Source organism: Rousettus aegyptiacus, unplaced genomic scaffold (genome assembly GCF_014176215.1).
Source record: "Rousettus aegyptiacus isolate mRouAeg1 unplaced genomic scaffold, mRouAeg1.p scaffold_m13_p_15, whole genome shotgun sequence".
In the NCBI taxonomy this organism is placed as follows: domain Eukaryota; kingdom Metazoa; phylum Chordata; class Mammalia; order Chiroptera; family Pteropodidae; genus Rousettus; species Rousettus aegyptiacus.
In genome coordinates this window covers 58325030-58344852 of record NW_023416290.1, presented here as the reverse complement: position 1 = coordinate 58344852, position 19823 = coordinate 58325030, and the positions used below count along the sequence as shown (strand labels likewise).

The following is a 19823-nucleotide window of genomic DNA, read 5'->3' as shown; positions in this document are numbered from 1 at the left end:
CCGCCACAGGCAGGAGAGGAGGAAACGGGCCAGCTGCTAAGGAGTCCACCGGTCACGGAGGAGCCCCATGCTGCCTGTTTACGGAATCCTGGCGGCCCAGCAGGCAGCCATGTAAAGATGCACCCGCGTTTCGAAGCCTCAACAGGGAGGCGAGTGAGGAAGAGGGAGGCCACACGAATCAAGCCACGTTTTCAGCTAGTTTAAAACACCCCTGTCTGGGCCACTCTTAGGTCGAGAAGGAAAAGTGGAGGCCCCCTGGGTTCCCGTTTTGTCGGGGGCTGGGCACCCTCGGAAAGAAAGTGTTCTCATCAGACCTACCTGGGCCCCCAGCCCTGCTCTGCTGGGGACCCCAGCAGGCGACAAGGGCTCGCTCTGAGCCTTCACAGTTCCCATCTGAAAATGAGCACATCGCCCACCCCTCCCCCAGGTGCAGCGAGAGGATCGGGAGATGGGACAGAAGTGGGGCTCCGGGTGGGCGTGAGACAGAGAGCAGAGCCGCCCCCTCGGCCCCTGCCCTCTACGCTGGCCTGCAGCTGCTGTCTAGTGGGGGGCTATTTCAGACCCGGCTGCAACAGGGACCGAAATACCCGGGGAAGTCTATAATTGGGCAGAGTTGTCAGCCCTTGTCGGGCTTCCTAGGGATGCGTCTCTGCTGCCCGGAGCCAGACGCCGTCCCTGCCCTCCCCGAGCCCCTGCCCCCTCTTATTTTGGGGTCCGGCCCTCCCGCTGCTGCTCGGCCTCCTCCCATCCTTCCAGACCCTCCCACCCTGAGGGGACAGATCTGTCTCCCTCTGCGCTCCCCACCTGCCCCTCCCTCTCCCTCCGCTCCGCTCCTCTCGCTGGCCGGCCCCCCTGACCCTCCCCCTGGCCTGCCCACCGCCTGGCTCCTCCCTCCACACTCTGGGCTCTGGATCCCCAGGCTCTGGCCACTTTGGCCCTGGGGGGGACTGAGCAGCTTTGTTCTGGCAGAGGCTGGGCCGGCTGCCCGCTGCTGCATTTCTCCCCAGGAAGTATTTTATTTTCTAAGTTCCAAGCCTTATCTTTTTACTGTACTTAGTTATTTGCTTTAAACGTATCTCTGTCTCGGGACCCCTGGCTTGGGGGAGCCCACCGACTACTCACAAGTGTTGGCTAGAGCCTGAGTTTGCTGGAGTTGGAGGTGGGGTTGCTGGCAGGGCACCCCCGGGAGGGGGCTGTCTGCGGCTGGCATCTTCTCCGGGACTGACTGCTTCCAGTGGACCCAGCGCGGGACGGAACCCCAGCTGGCATCTCCCCGCCAGGTGAGGCCCGTTCTCCTCTGCAGGCTGTGTGTGGGAGGGCTCAGGCTGCCGGCTCCACCTCACGGCACCTGTGGGGAGCGGGGAGTGCCCTCTGCAGACTCAGGTACTTCCCTGTGCGCAGGACACCTGGCGCTCTCCGGGGAGTGACCAGCCCTGAGCCAAGGGGTCTGCGCCATGCCTAAGCTCCGGGGGAGGGGGGGACAGGGCGCGGGCTGCAAGAGCCGCCTCCCTCCCTCCCGGGAGGCAGGGCCCTGACTTCGGGGCTGCGGGGTGTGGGGCTTGTTTCCGGCTCGAACGTGGTAGAGACATCCTGGGCTCTTCCAACTTTCCGGTAACAAATTTGGAGTAAGAGCCAGAAAGATGTGGAAAAACAAAAACGCAAAAAACAAGCAAAATCCGCAGACAGGGACGAGCAGCCTCTCTCAGCTGTGCGGTCGCTGCCTCGCGCAGCCGGCCGGCCCTCTGCGGCTAAGTTCAGTGAACTCGCACCGCCCCCCGCCTGCACGCAGTGCCCTCCCAGCTCTCCCCTCCCCTCGCGCAGGGACCTCCGTCCTTCCCTCCGTCCTTCCTTCCACGTGGCCTGTTCGAGAGCAGACCAGAGCTCGCGTCCCGGTTCTGAAGTGATGACACTTAGTCCTGGGGCTGGCGAAGGTGCCCCCGCCTCGCCCCACCCGAGGCAAGACAGGGGTGACGGACACGCTCACCGGTCACCCCCTGAAGGAGGCTGCCCCCCGGCTGTCCTGGAGCTCCGTCTGTGCTGGGTGCCCTCGGCCCCCACCCCTGAAACTTCGTTCCCTTACTGGCATCGCCCAGAGCCTCATGCCAGCACCTCCGACCCCCACACGGATCTGTCCAGCCCCCAAACCATCCGACATGCCTGGCAGAACCGTCCAGAGCCACTTCTGCCCGAGAGAACCGCCTGGCTTCAGGCCGCATCGCGGGACCCTCCGGTGTAGCTCAGTGGGGAGGTCTGACCGCAGGGCTGCCGCGCGTCCGCAGCCTGCCGAGCGGGGCCGGAGCTGCTGGAGCAGGTGGAGGGCGAGACCTGCTGCTGGCCTCGCCTCCCAGTTGTACCGGTCACTTTGCCTGGGTGCCCTGAGCTAGGGGGCTGTGCCCAGGGGGCCCCGGCTGCAGTGGAGGTGACAGAAGGGGCCGCGTGCGGTAGTAACCCCGGGGTGCCCGGCAAGTGGCCGGCGTGCACCGCAGTGCTCGCTCCTGCTCTGCAGGCCTGGGGTGGGGGGCGGCGTCGGCGGCTCCGCAGGCCTGGGGGGGGCAGTGTGCCTGTGGGAGGAGCACCCCCACCCCATCCCAATGTCCTTGCTGCTCTGCTGCTCAGGGACCTTCTGCGTGACCGTGGGCAACGGTCACTTACTGTCGAGCCGCTCACATTAGGCAAGCGGCCGGGTAGACGCAGGTTTCCTAGAGTGCGGATCCAGGAGCCCTTCAAAATGTGTGGAGCAGGAATTTGTAACTGGTTTTTCTGGGGCTTCTTTGAAGTTTCATCAGAGTCTCACAAAACGGCTAAGTCTGCGGCGCACAGGCCGACCCGGCCCACGGGCGCTGTGACGCTTCACAGGTGGTTTTACGTGTGCTGCGGCGCCTTGAAAACACCAATCGCGCAGGCGGGTCCTGCACAAATCTCAGTCTCCAGCTTCTCGGGAAAAAATGAGAAGACGCGACGACTTTTGGCTCGATTCCCTGCCAGGCCGGCGGAGTAGCTGCCCGCTTTGGCCAGCGGGGTGCCCCGCGGTCACCCGGGGCCGTCCGCATGACCGGCGGGGTCTCCCAGGCAAGGGCGTTGGCCGCTCTGGACCGGACGGGCTGGGCTGTCCCTCCCTCCGACTGCACCGTGAGGGGGCTGCAGGCGGCGGGCACCCCAGGGTGTCTGGGAACACGAGCCGTGGCCCACGTGGAGAGGGAACGGCCACCACGGGAAAGGGCCTGCGGTGTGGCCTCGTGGCCCGGAGGGCTGCCGCAGGCCTGTTCTCTCGGTCCCCAGGGGGCGGAAGCAGGAGGAGCGGGAGGAACCGCACCGGGCGCTGGATTCCGGTCCCATCCGGGGGACACAGTGCCAGAGGCAGGATGGCCCTTTCTCAGGGCCCATGGCAGGCTGGCCCGAATCCGGCCGCTCAGACCCGGCGAACACGGCAGGTCTCGGCCTGCCAGCCCGCACTTCGCAAGGGCTCCCTCTGCGGCCCAAGCAGTCGGCCCGTCCTCTCCGGCCCCCGCCTCCTCCTCCCGTGCTGCCGCTGCTGCTGATGGAGGCCGGCGCAGGCTGTGTGGTCACTAAAGGCCGGGAGCGTGGACTGTGTGTGTGTCATTCATATCTTGGTTTTACGAACAGTAAGGGGAGATCAGTGAGTTTGACTGGCTATGTGCTGAGGACAGGCACACAGACGACAAGGAAGGGGGGACCCGAAGCCACACCTGAGAGACGAAAGCCCGTTTTCATGCCAACGAAGGCCTTCCGCCTCACGTTGGGCAAGCTTCCCCTGGAAGGAGGACCTCACGATTGCTGCAGGCCCAGCAGGGAGCAGCAGAAAATCAGAAAGGGCCACATCGTCCAGGGTGGGAAAGTTCCCGAGGACATTCCGGGCAATCCCCTACTCAAGAACTGGACGCATGCCAAATGGTCCAACGAACATAACTAGAAAATCGAGCAAGAGCGAGACCCGGCGAGATGGGGAAAGTGCCAGCTCCTGTGTCGTGATGAGAAAACAGTCCAGGCTAACGCGAGTGGTTGGCCCGCATGCATTCAGAGACAGGTGGCCTCGGACCCAGGTCTCAGTCGTTACCAGGACACAGGGGGGTTGACTCTTGGATCTTCCCACCCCGGACGTGGCATTGCGTGCGTGTGTTGTGTGTACTGGGGGGTGGGGTTGGTGTCCGAGACCACCCGTCCAAAGCCAGGTGGCCGGGCTGACAGCTCCTTCTTTGCACTTTGCCTGGGGCCAGCACAGGGTTTGTTGAATGAGTAAATGAGAACATGAATGCAAAGTCAAACGAGTGAATGATACGACACGATCATTCCCCAGCTTTATTATGTACCCAAACTGATCATTTTCTTGGTGGTTTTAGTGAGTACCGTTTTGCATGGCTTCTTAAAATTCCTTCCGGCAGACAAGACACATGCTAACCGCCCCCACCTGCTACTGCACTGAGCATCTTTGTGCACGTGACCTCTGCCACTGCAATGGGGTCCCTTAGATTATTCCCAAGGAACAGGATTTCTGGGTCAAAGGGCATGGGCGTTTTGATGGTTCTCAGGGGTAGGAGGACAAAGCATTCACGAGAGGCTGAAAGCCAGGAACATCACGGCACAAAAACAGTCTTGGCAGACACCCAGGGAGTGTGTGGCGGGCGGACCTGCCAGTCCAGCGTGGCCGTGAAGATGTCAGCAGCCGACTGTGACAGAGCCCATCTGACGGCTCAGTCCCCTCCTTCTGTCCATCTCCTTGGCTTGTACACCCCCACTTCCTGGAAGCTCACTCCTTCTAGCTAACTCTGGCTATGTTCTGAGAGAGACGAGAGCATCATTTTAATTTTTTTTAAGTTTGGTTCATAATACTGTTTGAAAAAAATAGGTATGTACACCACTTTTTGGTTGAAACTATCTCTAAGGAGAAGCTTTCCTTTAAGCAAACACTGGCAGATCAAGGCCAGTTGGAGCTCGCTTTGCCTGTCAGGAGGCCAAGTTGCTGGGGGACAGGACAATCCTGGTTCCATAAGACAAAAGAAAGCAAACCAACCTCGACAGGAAATCAAACAAAATCTCACTTAGAAACAAAACAGAATTGCAAACTTCTCTGTGCTTACAGACTCAGAGCGACCATGTAGGGTTGTGCCGAATCGTCCTCCCTTTTAGAGCTCTGTCCTCTGCAGGCTGCGGGATGTCCATCTCAGCCGTCCAGTCCAGGCTTCTCACTGACGACTAAATCACATCTCTCCCAGGCGCCTGTCCACCTTCTCCTGGCCCACCTGCTGTGACAGAGCAGCCGCCACCTCGCAGAGCACTGTGGTGCACCGCTGACTGCGTGGCTAAGAAGTCCTCCTTTTCACTGAAACGAGAGCTAGGTCTCTGCCCTTTCTACTTGTCCTTAATTCATCTTTCTGGACGCACTTGGAATAAATTACATTGAATCCCTTTTCCTGTGACATCTTTTGAGCTCTGTGAAAACGAAAATAACGTCTCCTCTGGACCCGTGTGAGATCGAGCGCCAGGTGGCGCCGGGCGGTATGCGGCACCTCCTCACGCGCATCGCGTACCCCCGCGAGCCGGCGACGCTGATCTCACCCTCTGCACGGAGGGACGAACCGAGGCTTCCAGCCCTTGGGTCCCACCGCTCGTAAGTGGTAGAACTGGGATCCTAACCCACATCTCGGTGTGAAGCCCATGACCTTAACCAAAATCCCAGACCGCCGCAAGTATACACAGTTCACACAAAAAGTCAAACACACCATTTGGAATACCTTTTTCTATTTAAAGTATTTCTCCTTAGAATGTTTCACATTTTGAAAGCAATAGAAGCACATTGTTGCATGAGTAACAATATCGACGACCCCCTCCCCCGCCCCCGAGCTGAGCTGTGGGGGCAAGAGGAGAATTCCCCACCCTATTTTTAAAGTCTTCGTCCCCTCTTCGCGCGGGCCCGCTGTGGCAGACGGTCCTAGAGACAGCTCTTCCTCATTCCGCGCCGCTCCGCCTGGGAGGGGAGGAGGGCGAAGTGTGGCCCGAGCATCTGTGCAGGCCAATGGGGGGTTGGGGGAGAGTGCAAGAGGGAGGGAGACGCACGACGGGCGAGGAGCACATTAAAGAAGCGATGAATGAGAAAGCGAATGCACGGACAGGAAGCGAGAGGGAACTGAGCGACCTCGCAGCTCTGCGCCCGGCTGGGCGCTTTTCGGGCGGAAAGAGGGTCGGCTTGCCGTGGTCCTTTGCTCAGACAAAGCTTTTCGACAGGCTTTTTTTCTGTCCTTCCTGCTGAATTCTCCCACCTGCAAATGCTCGGACCGTGTTGCAAAAGCCGACTTTGCCCGACACAGCAGAGCACAGAGGTACTGAGCAGGGCGGCCTCCCACAGCGTCCCCTTGAGGGGACAAGTTCCAGGACCTGCCCCTCGGCCTCAGTCCTGGGGTCTGAGCACAGTGACGCCAAAGCCACAGGCTCCCTTAGGAAATGAGCCGGAGCACCCATGTGGTGACCGCGCAGAAGCCGCCCGTCCCAGCGCGCTGGGCACACTCGTGGGTCGGTTCTCTGGGAGGAAGACGCACCCTGCAGAGCGTGCATCGCAGGTCCGTCCCTGACCTCCGTGCTCAGCCTGCAGACCGACGGGGTCCTGCGGGGGAACTGAGGCAATTTCACCCCTGGTGACGAGACGAACAGAGTAACTCCTACGCTAAATCCACGTGCTTGCTCTGTTCACAGGAAGTAGACGTGTCGAGATTTAAAAAAAGTTTAAGTAAAAGCGGACTCCCCCTTACTATCTAGGTTAGAGTTAAATGTGGTTCAGACGCTCACCCACGGATTCGTTTCTCTCCGTTACACTGATCCCTGGAGCCCGTGCTCTGTGCCTGTCGCTACTCCAGACAACGAGAAAGAGACCAGAGAATAATCTCTAAGTCTAAGGAGTTTGGAGGAAAAGAAGGATCGATAAAGAGATCGATTTCAGTCCCACTTGTGGAGTGATAAAAACCAGGAGCCCGTGGGAGCCTAAATAAGACAGCGACACCCTCCCCGCCTGGGAGATCAGGGGAGGCTTCACGGAAGCAGTGTGCACAGACTGGGTTTTGAAGGATGAGTAGGAACCTGCCCGGCAAGTGAAAGACGTCGTCTCGGAGGTAACAGCAGAAGCAAAGTCAGAGCATTAGGAAAATAGGACGCTGGGGTGTGGGAGCGAGAGAGGAAGTCTCCGAGGTTGGAGAATCAGGTTCGTGAGGTGGGGGTGACCGTGAACCTGAAAAAGGCCGTTGGGATCCGTCAAGAAAGGCCCGAAAGAGGCGGCTTTCACCCGGAAAATGACATTGACAGACCCGTCTCCTCTGACGACATCTGTGCCGACGGTGGGCACGGCCCTGCGCAGACTCACGGAGCGTGCGGAACAGGGCATTTGGCATCTGAGGCAGACGTGGGAGTCCCACTCTGGGTTTCCGGAGGTTTCCTGGATGTCGTGTGGAGCGCGTGCCCTCAGATGGCGGTCGCCGAGCGGGGTGACAGGTGGTGTGAAAGCTCTGTCGGTGTGAAGTGCGTGCTGAAAAGGGTCTGCTGGGAGCAACAGCTTCTCTAACTGAGCGCTGGGAGCTTTTTACAAATTTGTTATGGCCACCATCGACTGACAATGCGGCCCTTGGCCAGGGACACTAATCCCTCCAATCAACTGGTGAGGTGGGCTAATCCCCCTTTTCATAGACAAGACCACTGAAGCTCAGAGAGAGAGAGGCTAGCTGAAATCACACAGCTAGTGAACGATGGAGACAGGGACCGGACCACAGCCCGTCTGGCCCTATGGTCCATGGCTCGTCTACCCTCATTCTGTCTCGCATCTCGCAGGGAGAACACTGCTTGTGGCTTCCTGTTCCTCTTTTCCAGAAAAAGGGGATCCTGCTGGAACAGTACCTCCGAAATCGGTGTGGGTACTGCAGCACTATTTATATGCATTGCTTCATCAGACCAGACGCTGCTCAAAATAAGTTAAACAGAAATATCTGTGTCCTCAGGACCCTGTAATCTGAGACGGTCCCTTGTGAAATGAATCGAGACAGTGTATTTGGCAGGGGAAAAAAAGAAAAGAAAAAAGAATTGGGAAGAAATCAATACCGAAAATGCGAAAGACATAAGAACGGGGTTATGAGGGCTCTGAGATGTGTGAATAGATACAACAATAAAGAGCAGTTAGCGCTCTCCGAGCTGCTAGGCTGGCTGAAGGGAGGCGCCCTCCGGCCTGCGCCCCCGCCCACCATGGGCCGGGTGCCTCCCGCCTGTGCCCCCACCATCGGCCCGGCAGGATGCAGCAGCGGAGGGGTCTCTGGATGGATACTGAAGTCAGCCCTTGGAGGGGGAGGCTGAACAGCGGAATTCTGAGAAAGCCCCTCTAAACTGAGTTGCCAATGAAAGATGAAAGGAGAGGAAGAGAAGACTAGATTTAGATTAAGGAAGGGGTTCGAGGAACAAAAGAGATGCCATGCAGGAGAGGCAGCGTGGAGCCCAGCGATGAGGCGGACCTGTCTGCTGGGCGTGCTCCGCGGTTTTCAATGGCAGAACCCCAGCTCACACTGGCTTGCGTCAAAATGAATGGGTGGTTTATTCATTCTCAATGGAGAAAGTGTACTACGATATTGTCACATGAAGAGGGTATCTTAAAGTAGAAAGCCAAAAACATAGGGAAAATACGGCAGTAGTCAGGCAGTTAATGGAAAATATTTTATTAGATTTTTTGATGTTCGTGGTATTTGTCAGCTTTTTAAAACTTGGAGTTTGTCATCACCACCATTTTTCCTTTCACATAAATATTTACTTTGGTCCCTAAAGCAAAAACACAAAACAAAAAAAAAATAGAACAGGGTGTGGATGTTTGCCTTGTGGAGCAGGAGCTCTGGGTGCCTCTGGCCTTTGGCAACACTTGGTTAAGATGCTCAAGTGACGACTTTGTCTCGTTCCCGTCAATGTCATGGCAAGTGGCCTTTGGCCCCTCCAAACGTAGCTTCCCCTCTTTTATGGCTTCTTACAGCCGAGGTCTCCTTGCGGTACAAACAGTTCTGTCGGTTGGGTGCCAACCAAACAGCCCAAGCCTAGCCTCCTCCTGTGGTATTCCCTTGCCTCATGGCCGACTTGCTCACCCTTGCCCTGTGGAATCATGGGAGTGCAGACCGCCCCTCCCCTGCCCTTGCATGGCCATCCTCCTCTCCTGTTGCCAAGCTGACCTGCACCAGGTGACAAAGGTGAGGCTGGAGAGGTGGGTCCAAGCTGGTCCATGAAGGTCTATGAGAAGGAGGCTCTGAGCTCTATCCAAAGGCCGTGAGGGTCCCGGCGGGACTCACCCACGGGTCAAAAGGTCCTGTTTGTGCATCAGAAGCCTCGCCTGGTTCCAGTGAGGATGTGCAGACGGCGAGGAAGGAGGCGAGTCTGAGGGCCGAGGCCACTCCCGAGACTGCTGGCTGCAGGAATCAACCACGATGGAGGCCTCTTACTTCCACCCACCCTAGCCCTCTCTACGGCGGGCAGGCTCCTTCCCATTTGCCAGGTCTCAGCTCAAATGTCCCTAACTCGGAGGAGGCTTTCCTTTTCCAGAATGTAAAAACTGTCCTATGCAAGTCACCTTCTATCACATGACCCTATTTTGTTCAAATCAATTACTACCCTTGGAAACCATATTGTTGTTTATTTGTTTCCTTCTTTAGTTTTTCTCTCGTCTCCCTAGAATGTAAGCTGGAGGCAGGGATCCGCTACGTGCCATGATTAAAACACCACCCCCTCAGGCGCTGACTGAGTTAGTTAATCCCACAGACTGCAGGACAGCAAAGAAGTGGGCAGTGGCATCAGGGTGAAGACGTGCCTTTCAAGTCCCTCGGGAGCCCCTTTAAGACATCTGCATTGTTTCCAGAATGGACGGATGTGCCTCGAATTTCATTCTCGAGTTTTAGCAACGGAGATGGAACCATAACTGACATCTGGCCTCTTCTTCGGGAAAAGAATAACCAATAGGAAATGCTTTTGAATTCCATAGCATAAAGGAGGAGGTTAGGGAAACACATTTCCCACTCTATTTCCATTTCTCTCCATCCGACGAGTCCTGCATTTGGGCAGTGTAGGGCTTAGACTGATTCCATTTGGATCCTGGAATGTTTGCGTGGAGGAGACCGCAGGCCTGGATGGGTGTTCCGATGGGTGTGCCTGCTCGTTTGCGGGACCAGAGCCCCGGCAGCCGGAGCTGTTTTCTGTGCTCGCCTGCGTCCCGAGAGCTCTGTCACCTCCTCCCCCTGCACTTTCCGGGACTTTCTCCGGCCCCAACTCTCTCCTGAGCTCTAGACTCAAATGTCTACCTTTGTCTTCTCCACCTGGCTGTCTTCCAGGTGCCTCGAACTCACTCCGTGTGTTCAGCCTGAGCTTATCACCTCCATCTCCCTCAGGGACTGGCTTCCGGATGCCCGCCCTGGAATTCCGGGCTTCCTTTGAGCCTCCCCCCTCCCTCCCTCCCTCTCTCCTCCACGCGCCGGGCGCTCGGTTCCGAATCTGCAGCTGCAGTGTCAGGCCTGTTGCTGTCCCAGGGGAGGTCGTCAGCAGCTACTCTCGGACACCGCATGACCCTCTTCGTTGGTCCCTCCGCAACTTCCAATTTCCTCAACACGGTTTCCTGAATCACAGCAGCAGGTGCCAGTCCCAGGAGGAGAACGTCCACTGGGTTGCAAGGGCCAAGTGCGACCCCTTTCTCTGGGTCACGGCGCGGCTCTCTGGACTGGCTTTTTAAACAAACGCCTTCCTCTCCGGCCCGAACGTTCCCCATTCCTTTTGTCCCCGCCTCCAAAATACCGCACTTCTCGCCCGTGCCATGGATGATCCTGGGAGGGAGGCAGACGGCCCTTGTCCTCCTGCCTGCTCCCCACCCATCTTCCCAGGCTCGGCTCAGGCATCGCCTCCTCCAGGAAGCCTTCCCTGACCTCTTGGGCCTGAGTTACGTGCTTATCCTTCCCTCTGTCAGAGCACTGGCTACGTGAAAGTGCAAGTATCTGCTTGCTCGTCCGTCCGCACCATTGGGCTGACAGCTCCTCGGACACAGGCCCCTAAAGCGCGCCTGGCACTTGGTAAGTGCTTGATGCGCGTTTAAGGCATGGCCGAATCAGAGGTGACGGCAATGCCGTTACCAGGACCCCTACGCAGTCGGCGCCGGCTGAGTCTCCCCTCCACATCCGCCGTGGCAGGGGTGGTCGGTGTCTTACTTTATTAAGGGCTGTCGTGCCCACCGCCTCACGCATCTGCCCCGCAGATCTGCAGAACAGGGTGCTGCTCCCATTTGGTAGGGGAAGAAACAAGGATTGGGAAACGACAAAAGTACTGAGCGTCGAGCACTCACTAGTTAGGTATCGTTCCCAGCTTCTGACATAGAGCGACTCATTTAATTTTCCCAACGGCCTGTGCTAGGTGTTGATATCCTCATGGCATGATGACAGAGCTGAGGTCCAGAGAGGTTAAGTGACTTCCCTCGTTCGCACAGCTAGTCAGAAGCAGAGTTAGAATCTGAACACAGGGATTCTGGCTGAGAAGCTTCATCGTTATGCTAACTGGCCCGGGAGGAGTCAATGCCTTACACAGTGCCTGGCATACAGAAAGCACGCAGCACGAATTTGGTGACCGAAGAGGACTCGCTCCAGGTCACGCGGAGCTGAGTTTTGAATCGAGGACTCGGGCCTCTAGCGCTTCGCGGGCAGCCCTGTCGAGGCAGAAGCCACCCAGCTCCCTCTTCCCCTGTCTGACCGGCAAGTGCATTTTGCATCCCAGACAGCTCAGCAGCCAGGTACCAGAGGCTCAGGGCCGGGCCGGTGGGGGAAGGACCCGGCGCAGGGGTCTGGACCTCGGCACTCCGTGCTTTCATGTGTCACCCAGATTCCTGCGCGGACGTCGCCCATCACCCCAGTGACACCTCAGAGGCGCCTCATTCCGCCCAGCCCCCTCCCACGACGGGCAGCGGCCCGAGCTCGCACTCTGCCCGGGCCGCCCTCGCAGTGTGCCAGATCTCATTTTCTCCCTCTAAATTGCTTTCTGCTCAGTGTCTTTCTTCCCCTGCCCCCCCACCTCTGGGTCCCTGAATAGGGAATGCTGGTTACTATGGTGATGAGCTGGTTTGTGGAAGGAACTCAGTTCAGTAAATTAATTGCTGGACTTCTGGTCACTAATGGCACAGCTCCGCCTCCCAGGGACAGGGTGTGGCCTACGTCATGCCAGCTGGACAGCCGTGCCCCGGAAAGAGCTCTGGGCCTGGGGAGCGCGATGAAAACATGGTGCCCGCACTTGCAGGGGCTGCGGCCTGAGACGGGCTGGAGGGGGCGGGAAAACGGGCCGCCCAAAATCTCGCCCTCGCCGGGTACCTGGGAGATGTGACCCTGTGCCAGGATCCGCGCTTCGTGCCCTGCGGAAGTTACTCTGTGCGACCCTCACCGCATGCCTTCCCCCCTCCACCCGGCGGCATAGCGATCTCCCTCGTTTTATGGCGATGAAATGCTCGTTCATACTGCTAAGGACCGTAAGGATTCCATACCAGGCCGGCTGCCCTCTGGACTTTTATTATGACCGCTCTATTTATGCCTGGGGAGAAGACCATTCTCTTCTTTATAATCTTTTCCGGAACACAGAAGTACAGGGAACATTTTCTAATTCATTCTATGAAGCCAGCGTTACCTGAATCCCCAAACCAAAGACATTCTGAGAAAAAGCAAAGGACAAACCAACGTCTCTCATCACCATAAATGTAAAAATCCTCAATGCGCTATTAGCAAATCAAATGCAATGTATAAAAGGATCACACACCACAACCTAGAGACTGTAGAGAAGAAGGCCTGGCCGGAGCAATCAGGCAAGAAAAATAAGTCGGGGCATCCAACTTGGAAATGAAAAAGTAAAATTATCTCTATTTGCAGATGACACAATCCTATATGTAGAAAACCCTAAAGAACCACGAAGAGCTATTATAAGTAATACGCAAATTCAGGGAGGTTTCAGGATACAAAGTCATTATTCAAAAATCTGTTGCGTTTCTGAACATTCACAACAAATAATCAAAGAGGGAAATTAAGAAAATAATTCTGTTTAAGATAGTAACAAAAAAGTAGCATAAAATACTTCGGAAAAATTTAATCAAGGAGACACAAGACCTATACACTGAAAACTACTAATCGTTGCTGAAAGAAATGAAAGACAACCTAAATAAATGGAAAGATATCTTCTGTTACTGCTTAATGCTTAGAGTTTCAGTCTGGACTGATGAAAAAGTTCTGGAAATAGAGTCATGATGGCTGCATAATGTGTGAATATAATTAATGCCACTGAACTGCACACTAAAGGTGGTTAAAATGGCAACATTTATCTGTATATTTGTCATCACACACACGAAAGGTGTTCGTACTTAATCTCTGTGAATACGTTAGGTCACATGGCAAGGGAGAATTGAGGTCCTAAGTGGAATGAGGGTTGCTAACCATCCCACTTTAAACTCCGGAGCTTATCCCGGGGTATCTGGGTGGGCTCAGTGTGATCACGATGGTCCTTACCTGTGAGAATCAGAGAGATGGCCACCTGGGGAAGACGCGAGAGGCCGCTGCCGGCTCTCAGGCTGGAGGGAGGAGCCGGGGACTCGGGGATGCCTTCGACGCTCGGCGCGGCTGCTGCTGGCCGGGAGGGCCTCTGCGCCCACTCTCGCCCACCCCGCTCTCGTCTCCCAGGTGTCGGTGATGCCCCCGAGGGTCGACTTGGTGTCATTTGTCGACCTGCCCTCAACACCTGGCACGTGAGGGCCTCTGGTACATATTTGTTAAGCGAATCAGTGGTGAAATCCACACGCTGTTGTCCCTTTCCTGGACCTCGGCACTAATGACGATAAATACTTGTTAAAACGGACATGCGCATGACAATTAAACACACAAGGGGAAACACACACGCTAATAAACCTCAGGGACGACGGAAACGCAGAGGAAGCCAGAAACGGCGTCTCTCCCATGGAGATGGCGAAGGCCGAAGGAACGAGCGACTCGATGCTGCCAGGTGTGGGTGGAGAGGGCCACCTGCGCACACTCGCCCCTGCCGGGGGCAGCGGAAACTAACACGACTTTCTTAAGAGCAGTTCGACGGTTTACATCAGGATGCTTTCAAAACTCACGACGCCCTAAGTATTCTCCCACAAACCTGCCCTACGAAAATCACTCAGTATGGGTAAAGACAGGTACGGAGATGTCCTTTTACAACACCGTAAACGAATAAGACAGTCTATGAAGTGTCCGAAAGGGGGAAGCATGACCAGAACGACCACAGTCTCGGGTCGTCCATAACGACGGGGCCGGGCAGGTCCTAAGCACACCTTTGCTAACGGACAGACGGGGGATACAAGGGGTCGGTGGAGGGGGAGGTAACACTGGGCCGTCCTCCTTAGAGGGTCATACTGTTGGCTGTGAGACGTGTAGGGTCTGAGGGATGAAAACGAGCCGGGAGGCTGGGTCTGGGTGGATCCCTCCTACGTGTGGCCTGAAGGTTGCTCCTTGGGATGTCTCAGCTCGAGGGCCTTCTCTAAAAAACCGTGTCTTTCTCCACACAGGAAATGTTCCAGTAAAATCTATTAAGCGTCTTTTCCTGGCCAAGAGATGCCTGTCCCCCAGCACGAGAGCACCACGGCCGGCCTGCGAGGGAACCCTGCGGCCTGCCTTCTCTGCGTGCTGCTGCTGTGGAGTGGGCACGGCGGCGGTCAGGCCCAGAGGGCAGGTGGGGCTGCCCCAGCGGTCAGCACATCCGTGCGCGTGTGGGCGTGAGGTGCGGGCGTGCGTCTGGGCGTGTGCTAGTGACCGTGCGTGAGAGAGGGCGCGCGGTCGTCCACCACGTGCAAGTGCCAGCTGCCCTCCAGTGGACGCGTGCAAAACTCAGTTGTCCAGCAGCGGCATGTGTGTGAGAAAGTGTAACAGTGTGTAAGGCTACGCGAGAGCGAGTACGTGTGAGTGTGCCAGTGTGTGTGAGAGACGGAAGAGAACGAGCTGTCGGAACGCCCAGCCTGAGTCATCACATAGTGAGTCACGAGCTTGTTCCTACCAAGTGCCTGTCAGGTTTGGGGACCACGGGCAGGGGTTGGGGCCCTATTGCGTTGACCTGTCCTATGAAGGCTCTGGGGTCATCCCGGGGGGTAATGGACACTCCGGGTCCCACCAGAAGAGGAAACATAGGGTGGCCTCTGCGGTAGACGCAGAACGTGGCAGAGTTTAGGGGACAAGAGCGGCCCGGGCAGGATCCCAGACACGACAGGGAGGTTCCGTGCACCTGCCTGGGGGCCTTCCAGGAGAAGGCACCGTGGGCGCGGAGACGGGAGCAGGGCGAGAGCCGGCGGAGGCCAGGATCGCCACCCAGCGCGGCTGGGACAGCATCCGCCACGGGATGTACATCCCTGGACGTACAGCCCCACGTAGAGCCCCGCGTACAGCCCTGCCCTCACGGCAAGTGCCACGCCCACTTTGCGGACGAGGAGCCGCGGTCAGGAGAGGCCGGAAGTCCCCTGCAGGCGAGGCTGGCGGGGACCCCGGGGAAGTCCTGCGGCGGAGCCCGAGCGGGTGTTCCCTGACCCTCCGAAGAAAGCAGAAAACAAAAACAAAAGAAATCCCGGGCTCTGCGTTTCTCTATCATTGTTCCGGAGTTTCCTCACGTGTTTTACTTGGCCTGAGCCTCTCGAAGCCCGGCCAGCTGGGAAGAGGGCGATGGCTGTGGACATCCTGGGTTCCGTGCGAGACCTGACAGTTCTGGTGTCCATCCAGCCGACCCCAGGTGTGTCGCCGACACACAGGATCAGCCGGTTCGGAAGCGGGAAGGCCGGCGGCCGTCTCCTCCGGCCCTCATTGCCCGGAGTAGAAGACTGCTCGGAGGCAAGCGGTCGCCTGCCGGGCATCCCGTGGCCCTTGCCGGCGGCACTGCCGAGGCCGGAAGCCAGGGCCACGGCCCCAGGAGCAGGGCCCGCAGGCATCACACTTCGTTCTCGTGTGCCCGCGGACCAGTCTGCTTTCCGGCCTCCAAGAGACGATGCCTCCGGAGCTCCCAGGGGCCCCTCGGTTGGCCTTTTGAACAAATGAACTTTGCAGACTTCAAACAAATTTGCTCAAGGATTATAGCCCGAAAGCGGGGCCCTGCCCAGCCCACAGCGGCAATTACCCTGAACGCACTGGGACATTATTGTCCCAAAGACAAAAGGACGGCCTTTTATGTCAAAGAGAAAAACTCCCAGGCGTTATCCGAGTCCACGCATGTGGGCAAGCTCTCCAAAAGCTCTGGTCCTGTTAGGGCTCAGTCCTGGAAGGTGCGGTTTACCTGGGCTCCCCACGGTATGGCTGTAACTTGGATTTTGAAAACGAGAGGGAAAGGTATGTGTGGAAAATTCGAGAGTGGTACCGGCTCAGGGCAGGACAGGGAAGAATCCGTGAGTATGTGTGTTTGTGCGTGTGTGTGTGTAAATATATATAGCGTTATTGTTTTTCCGTGTTTTTAACTTAATTCATTGCTTGTGAATATGAAATTAGAAATACAAAATGGTAAAATTCACTAACGGCTCTGCTTGCCAGAGGTCAGCTGTGCTTCCGTTTCCGGGGTCTCAGGCCCACATACACAGTCCCACACAGAGGCATACAGCTTTTCGCACCCGACGGTGTGCTGGAAGAGTGCCTCCCTGTTGGTCATAAGGACTGCTTTACAGCCGTCGCTGACCGTGAAGGGACGCCATGGCTACCTGGCACGCCACCATATGAACCCGAGATGATTTTTATTTCAGTAGTTTCACGTGGGTGATCAAGCAGGTTGTCTCCAGGATTCTGCTCGGCGATGCTGCCGCGAACTTGCTTATCCACCTTGTTTTTGCCTTTTCATTTATCTGACTGTTTCCTTAGGGTAAATCACTACATTTGGAATTGGTGGATCAAAGTATACTCTTCTTTATAGAGCTTTTAAGATCTTGAGAATGGGTGTGACAAATCCCACGGCCACTTGTCCAGCGGGGAAAAGCATTCTCCTCACTTTCGCTCTGCCTACTGTGTGGTCTTTTGCCAAGTTGACAGTTGAACACAATGGGCCTTTGGGGGGGTTTGTGTTCATTTTGTTTTTACTAGGCGAAGGTCTATGCCGGCCGTTCCCAGAGGCCTGGTCAGCTGCTGCCATTGGCGTGACCAACCCCCAGATTCTGGAAACGTCAAGACCAGGGCCTCGTGATAGACTCCTTGTGTTTGTGTGGCCCTTGGAGTTTAGAAAATCCTTTATATCATCTCATTGTAAAATGGGGATGAGCAAGCTCTCTGCACCGGTTTGTTCTGAGGATCAGAAATAAATCGTACAGTGCCATTTTTTATTTAACCAAAAGCATTTGTATATTTAACATGTAATTTATATTTATAAAAATGTTTTATAAAGCTTTACAGAATTCTATAAATGCGTATTTAAACTATGAGTGCGAAATATTTTATATGGTCTCTAATAGTGAAATACAGAACACTGTTTATCCAACGCAAGAGCACTGGCTAAATAAATTATGTTCATCCTTTCGGTGGGCTCTCTGTAGCCATGGAAACCGGGATTATCACACTGGAACTGGGCTCCCAGCACGTTGCTGGATGTGGGGAAAACAGCTCGCACGTCGGCGTGTCTGGTACAGCTCCACTCCCATCAATAACTACGTGGAAATGGAAAATAATCCAACACATGCACCGTGGGTACCGGCGGTTCCCTTCGTGTAGATGGGAATATCGGCATCTCGAACATTTTTTGATTGCCTTTCCTGAGCTTTCTGAAATGGGCCTGCCTTTTTTTGTAGCAGGTTTAGAAAATAATGAGGTCACTTAGTAACCGAGTGTTTAAAGAAATTGACCCAGTGGTTTTCCATGAATGTTAATCGCTTTCACGTAAGATTATATATTGTCAGCTGAAACTCACGGCACCTTGGGGACACTCATCATCATGTGACAGGAAACGGTTTTGAGCTTTCAGGCAGCTGGACAAGGCCCCCAGCCAGGGAAGGGGAGGGGGCGGGTTCGAGGCAGGCCTCCAGGTCTCCCAGGGCTAGCAGGCTTTCCACTACGGTCCGCCTTACCTGACTCCCCTTCTCGTCCCTGCAGGTTGCAAAAGTGTCCACTACGATCTGGTCTTCCTGCTGGACACCTCCTCCAGCGTGGGCAAGGAGGACTTTGAGAAGGTCCAGCAGTGGGTGGCCAACCTGGTGGACACCTTCCAAGTGGGCCCCGCGCACACCCGAGTGGGCGTGGTGCGCTACAGCGACCGCCCCACCACGGCCTTCGAGCTGGGCCGCTTTGACTCGAGGGAGGCGGTCAAGGCGGCCGCGGGGACCCTGACCTACCACGGCGGCCACACCAACACGGGGGACGCGCTGCGCTACATCACCCGCCACAGCTTCTCCCGGCAGGCGGGCGGCCGCCCCGGGGACCGCGCCTTCAAGCAGGTGGCCATCCTCCTGACCGACGGCCGCAGCCAGGACCTGGTGCTGGAGGCCGCGGCGGCCGCGCGCCGCGCGGGCATCCGCATCTTCGCGGTGGGCGTGGGAGAGGCGCTGCGCGAGGAGCTGGAGGAGATCGCCTCAGAGCCCACGTCCGCCCACGTCTTCCACGTGTCCGACTTCGACGCCATCGACAAGATCCGCGGCCAGCTGAGGCGCCGCCTGTGTGAGAGTGAGTCTGCGCCGCCGTCCGGGCCGGGGGCGGGGCCCGCCTTCCGGAGCCGGGGCCAGGTCAGGGGAGGCCCCTGCTGCGGGACTGGGGGCGGCCGTGGTGGCCTGAGTTCCTGGTTCCCGGGCGGTTACACCTCCACCAGCATGGGGCTGTCACCAGAGCTGTGTCCTGCCTGGTGTTGGAGGCGGCAGAGGCAGAGAGGAAGTTAGAGGGCTGGGCTCCGACTCTCCCGGCCCTGCCTTGAGGGTCGTGGAGATTGGTTAAGTGCGAGTGGCATCTTCATTTCTGTGACTGGGAACCATCTGCTCACCCCGGGGCTGTCGAAGTGAGAGCCGGTGTCTGCAGAGGGCTCCCTAAAGCACCCTCTCACAGCCGGCGAAAGAGGGGTCCTTGTCCCGGTGAGAGAGCGTGGGCACGGACAGCTCAGGGGCTGCACCCAAAGACCCCGAGTCGGCCATTTCGAGGCGATCGGGGTGCTGCTATCCCACAGGCCAAGGCTGTTGAGCCGGAGCCCTGAGATGACCCCCGGTCTCTGAGCTGTTTGTCTGTAGGGTGATGTGGCTGGCATGGGGGAGGGGATGGGGGGCTGGACTTGCGGGAGGGGGGGTTACTGAGATTCTCAGGTGGGGAAGGCCTGGCGGGCCCCCACCTCAGCGGGGGCAGGGAGGCCTGGTGCTGAGGTGTTGGAGGAGGCGGCTGGTGCAGGGAGCAGCTGGGCGTAACGCCTGGTCCCAGGGCGGGCCTGGCTCGCAGAGACACAGCGGAGCCGCGTCTGAGACCCGAAGCCGGTTTCTTTACCACTCCGACCCTCTTGCCTGTGCTGGCTCACTGAGCCTCCACGGATTCACGGACGCTTTCCAGGGACCCGCCGTTGGTGTGGCCTTGTGCCGATTTCTGGACTTACAGAAAATGGTTAGACGCAGCCCCTGCCCTGAGAGTGCTCGTGGTCTAGTTGGCAAAAACCAAAGTGACCCTAAGAAAAGGAATGTGCTACCGTGGGGTGACTTTAAATAAGGTGTCACAGAGTCGCACGGCAGGGTCCTGCTGTGGTTTTGATGGAAGGCGACCCTGAGAATGAGGGAGGGCTTCCCGGAGGAGGTGGCACTTGGATGGTGCATTTAGATGGTGGCCTTTCTGGCACCAGGGACC

The 19823-nt window shown here is 57.0% G+C and overlaps 1 protein-coding gene across 1 annotated transcript in view; it reads left to right on the top strand.

Moving 5' to 3' along the window:
- The first annotated feature begins 947 nt into the window (after window positions 1-947).
- Window positions 948-19823, top strand: part of COL22A1 (collagen type XXII alpha 1 chain) — a 156673-nt gene continuing 137797 nt past the window's right edge. Inside the window, exons 1-3 of the mRNA XM_016164294.2 lie at window positions 948-1280; window positions 14573-14736; window positions 18108-18674. Of these exons, the coding sequence (XP_016019780.2) occupies window positions 14619-14736; window positions 18108-18674 (685 nt within the window). The 5' untranslated portion in view covers window positions 948-1280; window positions 14573-14618. The remainder of the gene's footprint in view (window positions 1281-14572; window positions 14737-18107; window positions 18675-19823) is intronic.